Source organism: Lolium rigidum, chromosome 1 (genome assembly GCF_022539505.1).
Source record: "Lolium rigidum isolate FL_2022 chromosome 1, APGP_CSIRO_Lrig_0.1, whole genome shotgun sequence".
NCBI lineage: Eukaryota > Viridiplantae > Streptophyta > Magnoliopsida > Poales > Poaceae > Lolium > Lolium rigidum.
In genome coordinates, this window is record NC_061508.1 from 6,389,340 (window position 1) to 6,402,262 (window position 12,923).

The 12,923-nt window shown below is 46.2% G+C and overlaps 2 protein-coding genes across 2 annotated transcripts; one reads left to right on the forward strand and one right to left on the reverse strand.

Annotated features, from left to right (window-relative positions):
• The first annotated feature begins 393 nt into the window (after positions 1-393).
• Positions 394-2,634, forward strand: LOC124684851 (GDSL esterase/lipase At5g45910-like). Its single transcript, XM_047219103.1, has 3 exons — positions 394-984; positions 1,100-1,522; positions 2,180-2,634. The coding sequence occupies exons 1-3, from the start codon at positions 513-515 to the stop codon at positions 2,395-2,397; spliced, it is 1,113 nt and encodes a 370-aa protein (XP_047075059.1). The 5' UTR covers positions 394-512; the 3' UTR covers positions 2,398-2,634.
• Positions 2,635-4,579: 1,945 nt separating this feature from the next.
• LOC124684852 (probable beta-1,3-galactosyltransferase 14) lies at positions 4,580-12,608 on the reverse strand. Its single transcript, XM_047219104.1, has 7 exons — positions 12,211-12,608; positions 11,262-11,414; positions 11,105-11,187; positions 10,905-11,004; positions 7,629-7,742; positions 5,684-5,826; positions 4,580-5,045 (listed from the first exon to the last, which is right to left on the reverse strand). The coding sequence occupies exons 1-7, from the start codon at positions 12,606-12,608 to the stop codon at positions 4,951-4,953; spliced, it is 1,086 nt and encodes a 361-aa protein (XP_047075060.1). The 3' UTR covers positions 4,580-4,950.
• Positions 12,609-12,923: the final 315 nt, after the last annotated feature.

Here is a 12,923-nt window from a genome sequence, read left to right on the forward strand (position 1 = left end):
GGGCGGGAGGTAGCACTAGCGCGAGCGGTTGGTGTTTCGACGTCGTGGCTCGGTCGTCCAGGTTTGGACGATGGGTAGCAGTTTTGGGTGGTCGTCTAAATTTAGACCTCCGTTTAGACGAGTCGCTGGAGAGCCTTTTTTGCCTCACATCGTCTATACTTGTGTTGGACGACCATATACACCATCCACTAGAGATGCTCTTAGAGTGTAGCAGCGACGGTGGTTGCCATCTACGTGGGCATGTATAAACGCCTACCCATAGTATATCTGAAAAATCTAGGTGCGTATGCGCGTGAGGGCCCATCCGGATCGTCGAGCTGGAAAAGGCATTGACGAGTCGGAGCCTCGCGCGCGGGGCCTATAAAACGCGCAGCCCCTGGTTCAATCCATTCATTCATTCAAAGTGCTCTGCTCTGCTCTCTCTGCCCTGCTGACCTGTGCAGAGGCGCCATTGATCCTCTTCCTCTCCACTTTCCCTCACGGTAGCAGTAGCTTTCTCGCCGCGCGCGGTGATGGCGCCGCCGTCGCTGACGAAGAATCAGCAGCCGCTGCTGCTGGCGGCGCTGTGCGCGTCGCTGCTCCTGGCGACGGCGGCGTCGGCGCAGAAGTACAATGCGGTGTACAGCTTCGGCGACTCGATCACTGACACGGGCAACCTGTGCACGAACGGCCGCCCGTCGGCGATCACCTTCACGCAGCCTCCCTACGGCGAGACCTACTTCGGCAAGCCGACCTGCCGCTGCAGCGACGGGCGCGTGATCGTGGACTTCCTGAGCAACCAGTTCGGCCTCCCGTTCCTGCCCCCCTCCAAGTCCACCAGCGCCGACTTCAAGAAGGGCGCCAACATGGCCATCACCGGCGCCACCGCCATGGACGCGCCCTTCTTCCGGTCGCTGGGGCTGTCGGACAAGATCTGGAACAACGGGCCCATCAGCTTCCAAATCCAGTGGTTCCAGCAGATCACCTCCGCCGTCTGCGGCAGCAGTAAGCGCTTCCCTTCTTTTTCCTTTCTTCAAAGCATCTAGCCGTTGCCGCTGCCCCCCACCAAAAAAGACTTCACTTTTCACGGCGACTGACCAAGCTGCTCCATCTGCTGCAGGCTGCAAGAGCTACCTGGCGAAGTCGCTGTTCATCTTCGGCGAGTTCGGGGGCAACGACTACAACGCGATGCTGTTCGGCAACTACAACACGGACCAGGCGAGCACGTACACGCCGCAGATCATCAGCACCATCGGCGACGGCGTGGAGAAGCTGATCGCGCTGGGGGCGACGGACATCGTGGTGCCGGGGGTGCTCCCCATCGGCTGCTTCCCCATCTACCTCACCATCTACGGCACCTCCAGCGCCGCCGACTACGACTCGCTCGGCTGCCTCAAGAAGTTCAACGACCTCTCCACCAACCACAACAACCAGCTGCAGACCAAGATCTCGTCGCTGCAGGCCAAGTACAAGTCCGCCCGCATCATGTACGCCGACTTCTACTCCGGCGTGCTCGACATGGTCAGGAGCCCAAGCAAATACGGTACGTTCTCGATCTCGGTTCCCAGCCCCACACACACAAACGCATGGCGCCTGGTGGCGGGTACTGTGGGTCTGTCGCTAGCTAGATTTCAAACTTGCCGTGACCCGCTCTGGACTCTCGAGTTTGGACCCCTCCCCGTCGGCGCGGAGCAGTCTTTGGCAGTGCTAGCACGGGACAGGCAACGTGCTTCGAGTAAATACATCGTCGGATTGTTCGATCCGTGATTATTATAGCTCGTGCACGATCGCTGCTCGCTTCTGCTGCTGCTGTCGGACGGATTCCTCCCGTTGGGGGCTCAACGTGGTCGGCTCGTGTTCCTGTCATGCTCCTGCATGCGGCGGCCGGCGCATAGAAAAATCAAGATCGCCACCCGACATGGGTCACACGGTCGACGCGGCTACGGGCATCCAATTATGGGGAGATAATTAATGGTAGATCCGCATATTTGGTAGAATATATACTTTTTTGTTTCCTGTTAATCTGCACACTTGCAGCCAGTGCTCCCCAACCAAACACATGCATGCAGCATATGCCCGCACGTTCTCCAACACGAGCTACCATACCATCTTACGAATCTTCGCCGCATCGTCGTGTAGAAGCAAGAAACCAGCACGGCCGCCCATCTCTAATGCTGATTGTGTTCTCGACGTGCTTCAGGTTTCAGCTCGGTGTTCGAGGCGTGCTGCGGGTCGGGCGGCGGCAAGTACAACTACGCCAACGCGGCGCGGTGCGGGATGTCCGGCGCCTCCGCCTGCGCCAGCCCGGCGTCGCACCTCAGCTGGGACGGCATCCACCTCACCGAGGCCGCCTACAAGCAGATCACCGACGGCTGGCTCAACGGCGCCTTCTGCCACCCGGCCATCCTCCACAGCTAGCCCTTGCTATAGCTAGGGCCTCTTCAACATCAACTATTATTCATTCGGCTGGATCATCATAAGATTAATGTTCCATCTGGTATGTACTGTGGGGGGTAAGTTATTAACCTCGCAAAGCAAAATGGTGCTCTCGATCTGTCTCTGTGTAATGGTGAAAAGGGGAAAGAAACGGGTTGCCCAAGAGAGGAAAAGATCATGGCAGCTTTCCAATAATATATACTCTTGTTACCACTTGTATCCTGAGAGCAATTGCTTCGTTCCTTCCATTCAAAAGTAAAAAAGGTTTTTAAGGCAAAAATGAATGATAAAATACATGAGCTTTCTGCCATGGCAGTTGGCAACTATGGCTTTGGATCTTCTGCCCTGCTGGGTCATGTGTGGTCGGAGACTTTCGAAAAAGACGATGCACAAATCTCGCGCTCATGGTCATCTCTTCCAGTCACTCTGGTCACCCCGTGACCGTGAGAGCAGAGCCTTCCCGTGACAACGACGGACAAAACGGACCCAGCCAAACGGCCAGGCCAGGCTAACTCAACAACTCGGATTCATTTCCGTCAAACGCGTCTGCTAAGTTGGCGCTGGCACGGGGCTACTGAGAGCGCCGGCACAACATCCCTACTGCTAGTAGTATAGGGAGGGACTCCCCCCACACGGGACGATTCCAATAGATAGGCTAGCCTCAGTAGAAACTTCGGCCCGATATAAATTAATACTCACAAATATGGCTAGAAACTGAAACTAAGTTTTTCGAATAGATAATACTACCTCCATCCCAAAGTTTAAGTCTTATATTATTTTTAGAAAGTCAAATTATGTCAAGTTTGACTAAGTTTTTACCAAAAATCATTAACATGTAAAATATAAAATCAATATTATTAGATAGATAATGAAACATATTTTTGCGTGGTATCTAAAATATATTATATTTGTTGATATATTCTTCTAAATGTTTGGTCAAGCTTTATTTGCTTTGACTTTTCAAAAAAAAATAAGCCTTAAGCTTTGGGATGGAGGTAGTACAAATCTAAGTTCAGCCAACACATCCGGCCACCAAATCGTCATCATAGTCTGGCTACCGAAACAACTTAGGTTTCATAGCCAAATAGGTCGAGTAAACGGTGTGAACGGTGCGGGCACATCCATCGCACCCGGCTTGTCGATCACCGGTGGCGGCTCCTTGAAGAATGACGGCGATGACGAGATTTGATCCTTGAAAAGCGGACGGCTTGTTGGCTCCCACGACCACGACCGGTAACGGCGCATTATTCACTCGTGCCTTTGGATTGTACATCGTCCGGGGTGGGGGAAGACCTGCTCCGCCAACGCCGCCACCTCCGACGTGGCCTGATTGGTCTCGCTGGCCTTGTGGCGCCTCTTGAAGTATGTCGTCAAGATCCGACACTATGCTCGTTGGTCGACTCGCCCTCCATCATGGTCGTCAGCTTCTCCTTCAACTGGGCCTTGCGAGGCTTTACCAGCGTCGCCGGCTTCCCCTTCAACGGGGCCTTGCGAGGCTTCGCCAGCGCCGTCGCCTTCTTTTTTGAAGGCATGCCGAAATGGTCGGTGGTGGGAGAGGGCATGCTCTAGTCGTGATCTAGAGTGGTAGGCAGGGGAATGGAGGGGCGGACGGGAGGGGGGAATTAAGGAAAATAGTTGCAGGATTGGGTTGTGTAGCTACCAGGGTCACACGTACAAAAACTGACGTGGCATAGGGTGCCGGCCCGCTTCAAATCCCGTCTGTAGAGCCTTGCACAAGTCTCGGTTATCTATTGAGGTCAAAAAATGCTGTAACATGGCAAAATAGGTTTTTGATCTAAACAAGATCGATGGGTGAACCATGCTAGATTTGTTTGGAGAGGATATGATCCTACGGACAGATAGACAGCCCGTTCGAACAGTGACTGATGTGGTCGTTTTGACGTCCGAATCTCAACTGCCACATCTTAACTACAAGGGAGAAGTAAATACATCTGCAAGTGGACTTAGCTGTTCTTCGGCTAACAAGATCCAGACAGCTACAAGACCCATCATCCTTTGGGAGTAGGAGGAACTTTCCTATTCAGAAGCGGAAAGATCCCTCCTATTCAATGCTACCTTATCTCGATAGATGGCGATGGTATAACAGGTGCACGAAGCTGGAGAACTGTATCGCAGCAAAAGGCTCAACTGAGAAACCCAGACATTCAGAAAAAAAGCGAGCTGATTTATACCATCTTCGCCGAAAGCAAATTGTATGGTGAGCTGTACTTTGTAATGCATTTTCTATCTATACAACAAAACTTCCTCGCCTTCTGGACGACCGGCAATAATGCAGTTGTGGTTAAAAGCAGACAAGAATGCGGCAACTGGCAAGAATTGGAGTATAGGGCAGCCCTATATGGCGCCTGGATCGCAACTGTAGAGGATTCCTCAGCTGTAGTATTACCGCCAAAGTGGCAATGATTGCACCTGGTGATCGAATCAAATGAGCTCGCACTGCAAGAATCTATTGGGGTCAACCGTTGTGTGTGTCATCATGTCGCATGGTCCGCAGTTCCGTGTCCAGATTGAAAGTCATTCGTCATCAGATTCAGCTACCTCAGCTGGGCCACCCGTGCATTCTTTTCTCCGGTGAAGCTCTAGCATCTTGACCTCTGGGTGGCATAGCCCTGGGTGACAGATAGAATCCTGTTAGCATTCATGAGCTTTGAAAATAAAAGATCATAGTCTTTCGGAGCTGAGAGTGGACAAATGGAGGCCGAGCTACATGTAGCTCTTTATTGTCAAAATGTGTGGATCTGAGAATAGTGAATAGTGCACATTTTAAAACTATAAAACCTGTCATATTTTTTCATTTTTGTGTAATCTACTACAATACAAAGAATTTCACATTGAGATTTTGCATGTTTGTAGATTTCATCATTGTCTACATCCAGGATTTTTTTTCAGATTTTTTAAAAACTTAAAACTATGATTTTCGAATTTTAGAAAAATAAGGGCTACGTGTAGCTCGGCCTCCGTTTGCAGTTTTAGGAGTTTTTATACCCTACACAACCTTTACACCTTTCACTCTTATGATTTTTTCACTAAAAGTTACTCTTAAAAATATTTGTTTTTGTTCATTGCTAATTATTACTAACGTTTGGGCTTCATAATGTTGCAGTAGATCAAAGTAAAATGTATAAGGTGACACTATCAATGTTACCAATTGGTGGTATAGGCGCAATAATACATATGAACGTGGAAACCCCTCATTTCAGAATCAACTTTTGCCTGAATAAAAAACCACCCAAAGTTAGAAACTAACCTGAACATTTTGGAATATCCCAAACAGCAATTGACGATGGTGTACACTCAGGTTCACAGAGAGCATGTGTGTTCTCGTGGTTGACATTCATAGCAAGCATCCAGGATCCAATAGTAACATCCTCGTTGTTGAACATTCGGAAGCTGCACAAACATAGGCAAGAATCTTCTTAAAAAGAGATGTATGGCTCGATTTGAGCTTCAGCAATGGTGGAAATTTCATATGTTCCTATGTGCAAAACCGGTGTTCACAACATTTCTGCATTTTCTGTGCCAGAGGCTGCCAGTTTCCTTTGCTACCACTGTAGCCTACAACAGGCTCAAGGGATACTGACCCTTAACATGAACTGACCGATTCCTACTCTTTCCCAGAGCTCTACCTAGACCAGACACAGTAAGGCAGAAGTTTGCCTAGCCACATCATTTAGTCATTTACTAATAGATGAAAGAGACATGACCATAAGCCTTATCCATGTATGATATAAGTCTCACGATTTGGACCATGCTATCGGCGTGAGGGAATTGACCAACACCAATTGATTTCAAATTATTTTGGCCTGTAGCAAGAATACCAAGACTTGTTAACATTTTGACATTCAAAGCACTGCCATGTAGCAACGCACTTCACGACTAGGGGTCAATTGCTTTGTACCATCCAAAGATCATTCAAGTTGGAAATACTATTCATCCGTCACTAACATATGGGCCCAGGGCCCACTAGTCAGTGTCACATTTCAATGTAATTTTCCAATAGTTCATCTTCTCATGGTACATAGCTACCCTTTTTGGAGATACCATTAGACACAATGGTTCGTGTGGATGTTTGATTTGGGGCTAGGTATTGGACATTCAGGTGGTTTCAGCCCCGAATACCACGATTCCAGCTGTTTGGCGGGTCTAGACATTCGGCCCGGGTATTCTCGCTCAATATCTAGTTGGAGGGCTGAACGCAAAAAACGGGGACACCTAATGTCGAGGGGTTAGGCTAGACATCTCGATGTATTCGGTTCGCTCGAGTACCTCGCGCATGGGCGACCTAAGTGGCGGCGGCGCAGGTAAGTCTCCCCCTGTCCTTCTCCAGTTGGGCGCGGCTCCGTCGACCTCCCTCCCGTTCTCCTTCCCGGCCTCCTCTTCTCCGGCTGTCTCTCTCTTCCCTGTCATCTCTCTTGGTTCAGAGCAAGTACGGGATTGATTGGATGGAGCTCCAGCGGCCAGCGCACCTTCATCCCCTCCTCTGGCTTCCTGGCCTCCCATCGACAAAGAAGCAGCCAGAGCACCAGCAGGTGAAGAGCGGACGACCTCCTGACGACCAATAAGCAGCCGGAGCAACAACAGACAGCATCTTTTCCGCTCCTCTTGTTCTTCTGAACTCGTGGACAGGTTTAGCCGTTCAGTACCCTGTGTAACTCGTGGACATTTTAAGTACTCGTAGACAGGTTTAGTACTCGGATCAAATTCTTTTAAACTATATCTTCCGATTAATTGGTACTCCTACCATTTAGTAGTATGATAAATAGATCAAAATGAGTACTTAAAAATAGCCGAACTGGACATGTCTGTGTGTTCGTGTGGGGCACTGTTTGAGTCGCAAGTAAAAAATAGTGCGGCTGTTGCATGCATTTTTTACAGTACATAACAGTGTAATGATCAAAGTGTTGTAGAAATGCAATTCATCACTTTTACCATCCAAACAACATTTGGCATTTAACTTCAATATCTATTCTGTGTTCCGAATATCTAACACATCCAAACAGAAACATTAGCATTCACTTTCTTTATCAATATCCTGGATATTGAATATTCAACCCAATACAATGTCTACCCCGCCAATGCAAACATCCAAACGAAGCATGATAGATATTAGCTAGTACAATTACAAAAGCTTGCGTAAGATAGCAAGTTTGAGATTGCTAGTTTCACTACGAGAAGGTGAACCAGAAGAATACCTGTTATTTCTCAAGGCAACCAAGCTTGCCACCACATCAGCTGATAAAGCATATATAGGCCCATATGCATGAAGGAAGTATTCTGATCCAAGTAGGAAGGACTGTGGCTCATACCTGCATTCATTCAATGAGCAAGATCAAACAGAATAAGCAGGCACTAATTTGCTACACAGTATGATCTCACACCTGGAGTATTAGCTATTATGAACAACCTATGGAATGAATTACGCTCTAGGTACCTAAATGTGTACGCCTTATGCTGTTTAAATCCCTAAATGTGCAATCTTATTTGTTAGGTCTTTAATGTTCCAATTTATCGACTACTCCCTCCGGACGCATTTAATCGACGCGAGCTTTAGTTCAGAACATGCATCTAACTAGTTCACGTCCGCGTCAATTAAAACAGACCCGAGGTAGTAGTTACATAAACTAGCAAGTTAGTTCTGCCATCTTTATATGTTTGCATTGCAATATCATTAGGTCCATTGACTTGCTATTCGGTCTTTTTCTTACTCATTACCCATATGTCCGACCAGTAGTTCAATCTCGTGACATTGTTTTTGGATGCCACACAGCAGGTTCTTTATGGCTGTGTGCATCAATTGATGCAGAGGCCAGGGGCACTCCCTGCTTTTTCAAGAAAAATACAAAGCAGGTTCTTTTTCTAGATACAATTCAATTGTTCTGCAGTCAAACACAACCATAACCGCACATTTTCCAACGACATCTGGCCTCATAATTCTAAATCCTGATCAAAGGGGCTCCCCATGTACTGATGTCGTATTAGATATATCTTAGTAAACAACAGGGTCGAGCCGGCAAAATTGAGGGCCCTGTGCGACATTTCAAAATAGGCCCTATCGAATCTCAAAAAAATGAGGCACTATCTAACTAGAAAAATATATATAACTACTGAACAATTGTAATTTATGCTCTATATGTCTTAGATGGATGTTTAAACTAAATAACTACTCTCCATGCTTGTAGATTCTGAACATGTGGTAAAATCGTACTTAAAAAGGAAACATATGATTTTAAAAACCGGCCACACTAGCGATCCGAACGAAAAACTACTTTTGATACACTAGAGGAAACATGTAGCTCGGTCTACATTTATGGTTTCCGATGTAAAGCTATCTTAACAAATAAATGTACATGGATTTCTATAGAACAACTTCGTGATGGTTTCTCTGAGTTGTATTCAATGCTCATTAAATGCACATATCCATCAGCGGAAGTACTCAATTCTCATCAAAGCCATCAGCCGGAGTAGAAAAAGAATAGAGAAAATAAAGGAAACAAGCTGAAGCAGAAAACAGGATTCGATCTAGAATCCTTCAGGTAACCTAATGAAACGCTCGCGCGCAAATTCCAACTAGGCTGAATTGCTTTTCTGTTTGTGAAGTAAAGTTCAAAATATATAAGGCAAAGTAGAAAATTTTGGGCCCTAAAATATTTGGGCCCTGTGCGGGCCGCACACCTGTAAGCCCGGGCCTGGTAAACAATCCCCGTATGGATTTAGGCTACCACAACTTTCGCAAGCTAGTATTGGAGAAAATTGTGTAACTTCAGGGATCACAAATATATTGCAAGGTTAGTAATCTAACTAACCGAACCTTTTAATACTCCCTCCATCCACTATTATAAGATGTTTTAGATATTTCAGTGTGGAGTAGATACTCACCAAAATGAGTGAGCCTAGACACTAGGACGCGCCTAGATTCATGCATTTAAAAAAAAACTAAAACATCTTATGATAGTGAACAGAGGGAGTAACCAACTGAGCTACTAGTTCCAATCCAAATGATACAAATATGGAAGTTTAGAGATATGATCATATCAAATTGCAAAATTGCCACCCTTAGTAACAGACATGCAGATTTAATAACTCATGGCACAATTCACTTCATTACATATGTTGATTCATTTCATCCACGTTTGGCCATTTACTTGTATTGCACATGTAGCTTTAATGGGAAAGCTAGCCAATCTCGGTTGAGTCTAATTCAAGTAAGCTAGTTTCAATGCATAACTACATATATGAGAGATACAAAGGATATTTCTAGTTTTGGAGATGACTGGAGTTCTTTGCACTGTACACTAAACTTATGCACATACTTACAATATCTACTATCTTTTTGGTCAACATAGGTAACATATAAACTTATGCATAACCAAGTTGCTAGCACAGACATGCACATGATAGACAGCATATACCATAACTACCGAGGAATAACAAGCAACTTAATTTCCCTTTAATAATGAAGATAGAGGCCATTATCAAACTTTCTCCAAAACCACTTAGGCCTGCTATGACTGGTTAGGTGATAACATTTGTACCCACAAATGGCCTAAGCTTTATTTTCTGAAACTAATGCATGTAAAAGTAACGAACTTAAACGTTTGAAGAAGCAATACCATTAACTTCTGCCAATGAAAAATAAGAAACTTGCAACATCATGACAGTACTTACTTTTTTACACTGGGATATTATCTTATATAGAAGACGTAAAAAATATGTATTAGTTAGTGGTCAAAGTTAGAAATATTTGACCAAAACATTGGATCGGAGCGAACAGCATTTGACAACATGCATAGCCCATTAAAGGATATCGAACATGATTTTTCTTTGATTCCACACCAACTCCAACACAATTGATATCCAGAATTAGTTTTCAAGGGTTCACGATGCAGGTGCATTAATCTCCTCCTATAAGCAAATCAGTAGACTCATTCCATGCGAAGCAATGCATTTCCCTTCCAATTCTCAAACACAATTGTTTGCTCCAGACATCACATATCTAGGGTAGCTAAGAACTTAACTATGAAAAACCATCCAGGTAACAAAGTAGTAGATCCAATCCAAATCGGTTATCGGCACTGAACATAGAGAAGACAAATTTAGGCCCTTACAGCAAATGTTGCCCGCTAGACCAATCCATTGAACCACACTAATTCTGCTAGGAAGTGGTACAATCAATGCAGAGAGACAGTTATAGGTGAAACAAGGATCATTGCCGGCAGAAGTCCTTGCTTATCAGACAATGCCAATAATTGTGGTTCCAGACAATAAGATGTGACCATTCTATCGCAAATCTGGAACGCAAATACTTGTGAGAAAATAAGACTGTTTGCAGGATTATTTTTATGCTGTAGAAAGAAAATTCACTTCTAGATCAGGTCTTTTTGCTGTATTAGCTACTTTCGATATATTTTGCATGTTACCATGTGTATTGCTTAAGAAAGCATCATGGAAAAGAAAGAAAAGAAACTAACCATTTCAATTTGGGATCAGTAAAAACAGGGCCCTTTTTCATGCATCCAATGTATGTTTGTGGATGTGGACGCTCTTTAGCCAAAAGCAAGGAAAGTCTATCTGCAGAAAAGAATTTGTTGACGGAAGTGCTAGCAGAAAAACAAATGTGCGTCAAAGCCATTAAGAGGATATATCTTGGATTTTATTATTTATTACTCACCTGGTCTCAAGTAAATGTCATCATCAGCTTTAACATAGAAATCAGAATCGAACAACGCATAGGCAGCCTTAAAGTAAGCTAACCTAAAACATAAGATCAAATCAGGTTCCATATGATATATATAGCAAAACGACATGAAAAGAGTTATATTATTTACGTTTTGTATGGAAGCCTGCTATACTCCTCCTCAAGATCTAAAAGCACAAAATCATCATATTCTTCAACCTCTCTTTCAAGGGCTGCCATCTTAGACATGTCATTGCTTTTGCCGATCACAAATCTGAATGCCAGACCTGTAGCTTCCTCCAACCTGCATTACAGCGAACCAAAAAGACAATCATTGCAAGAATACTTAGGCAACATCATCACCGGAGTAAACCAAAATCAGAACCTCAGGTCGTGAGGGAAAAGGACCCACACGGAATGGAAAAAATGTTGACGCTTACATGCTACAACAAATCTGCGGATGGTTTATCACTAGATTGCAAATGTACAATTTCTTGTACATATGCATTTAGTAGAGAACCCAAATCCATGCACATTAAATTTTGAACTCAAGAAACAAAATAATGAATGTTACTTATCAGTGGTAGCAAGCCAAATTCTACAATTCACAAGGATCGATCACTTCTTCTAGAATAGTAGCATGATTCCACTAAAACCATGCCTATATGCCACAAACCCATTGGGGTGCTGTCTACGAATCTACAAATAGGCAGAAGAAAATAGCAGTTCTGATGCCACCAGGCAAAATAACTAGGAAGCAAACTGGAAGAGCAAATTAAGATACAACTGAATGGTCCTCAGGGTGTATGTATGAAAAAATTAACCAGCAATACTTATGTAAGAGCCTGGAAATTAAATGCCAATGGATGAAGATTTGGATCCACGATAGTAAATTATATAGCATAAAATGGACGAACGGAAATGCCTCCCCAATTCTTATCATCAGTTCATCACTAAGCGCCACATTTGTAGGTGAACCGGTAAACAGCCAAGTCAACAGTTCAACACTAAACTATAGCTAGATCTCGGAAATGCCTACCAAACTCTTATCATCAGTTCAACACTACACGAACTAGGAAGTTGTGTTACCAACAACTAACCGGAGGAGACCCTGCCGATCCGCGGGGAGCCACGTCCGCCTGAGCGCGCGGCGGCGGCCGACGGAGCCGAACCCGGTGAAGATCCCGACGAAGGCCATGACCTTGTGCCTACCGCGCGATCCGGTGGCGAGGTGCGCCGGGAGGTCGGTGCCGCCGCCCGCGGCATCCTCCGGGCGGCGGTCCCACGCGACGGAGACGGAGAGCGGGCGGGAGGAGTCGGGGCAGCGGCCGCGCGCCGGGTCGGGGGCGGGCGCCCGGGTGAGGGAGACCGCAGCGACGAGGAACCCGGCGAGGCCGAAGAGGAGGCAGGCGGCGGAGAAGGCCGGCGAGGCGAGGATGCGGCGGAGCGAGGAGCGGCGGGAGGCGGCGGAGGAGAACACCTTGGGCGAGCTGGGCATGGCTGCGGCGGCCGGCTGTACACCTCGCCGGGCGCGTGCCGCCGCGAATGGAGCGGGCGCTGCGGCGTGGGTGGGAGAGGCAGATCGGAGCCGGCGGAGGCGGAGGGGCCGATGGACCTCGGCCGTTTTGCTTGGTGTTTGGGCCTTTGGGAAGTGTGACTCACCTCACGTGCATCTGCGTTGCGTGTGCGTCCTCCGCTGCTCGAACCGAGCCGGCCGTCGCCAAACATTTTCTTTACAATTAATGCCACTTTTTTTTAGAGTAACTTAGTCTACTACTAACATATGTCATCTCTATAGTGGGCAATATGTCAT

Bases quoted from the DNA above. Each gene is read 5' to 3' on its own strand.
- LOC124684851 (XM_047219103.1), top strand. From the start codon at position 513: ATGGCGCCGCCGTCGCTGACGAAGAATCAGCAGCCGCTGCTGCTGGCG. The intron at 985-1,099 runs GTAAGCGCTTCC...CATCTGCTGCAG, and splicing joins CTCCGCCGTCTGCGGCAGCA to GCTGCAAGAGCTACCTGGCG. The intron at 1,523-2,179 runs GTACGTTCTCGA...GACGTGCTTCAG, and splicing joins CAGGAGCCCAAGCAAATACG to GTTTCAGCTCGGTGTTCGAG.
- LOC124684852 (XM_047219104.1), bottom strand. From the start codon at position 12,608: ATGCCCAGCTCGCCCAAGGTGTTCTCCTCCGCCGCCTCCCGCCGCTCC. The intron at 11,005-11,104 runs GTGAGTAATAAA...TCTTTTCTGCAG, and splicing joins TGACATTTACTTGAGACCAG to ATAGACTTTCCTTGCTTTTG. The intron at 5,046-5,683 runs GTTAGTTTCTAA...TCTGTCACCCAG, and splicing joins GGATATTCCAAAATGTTCAG to GGCTATGCCACCCAGAGGTC.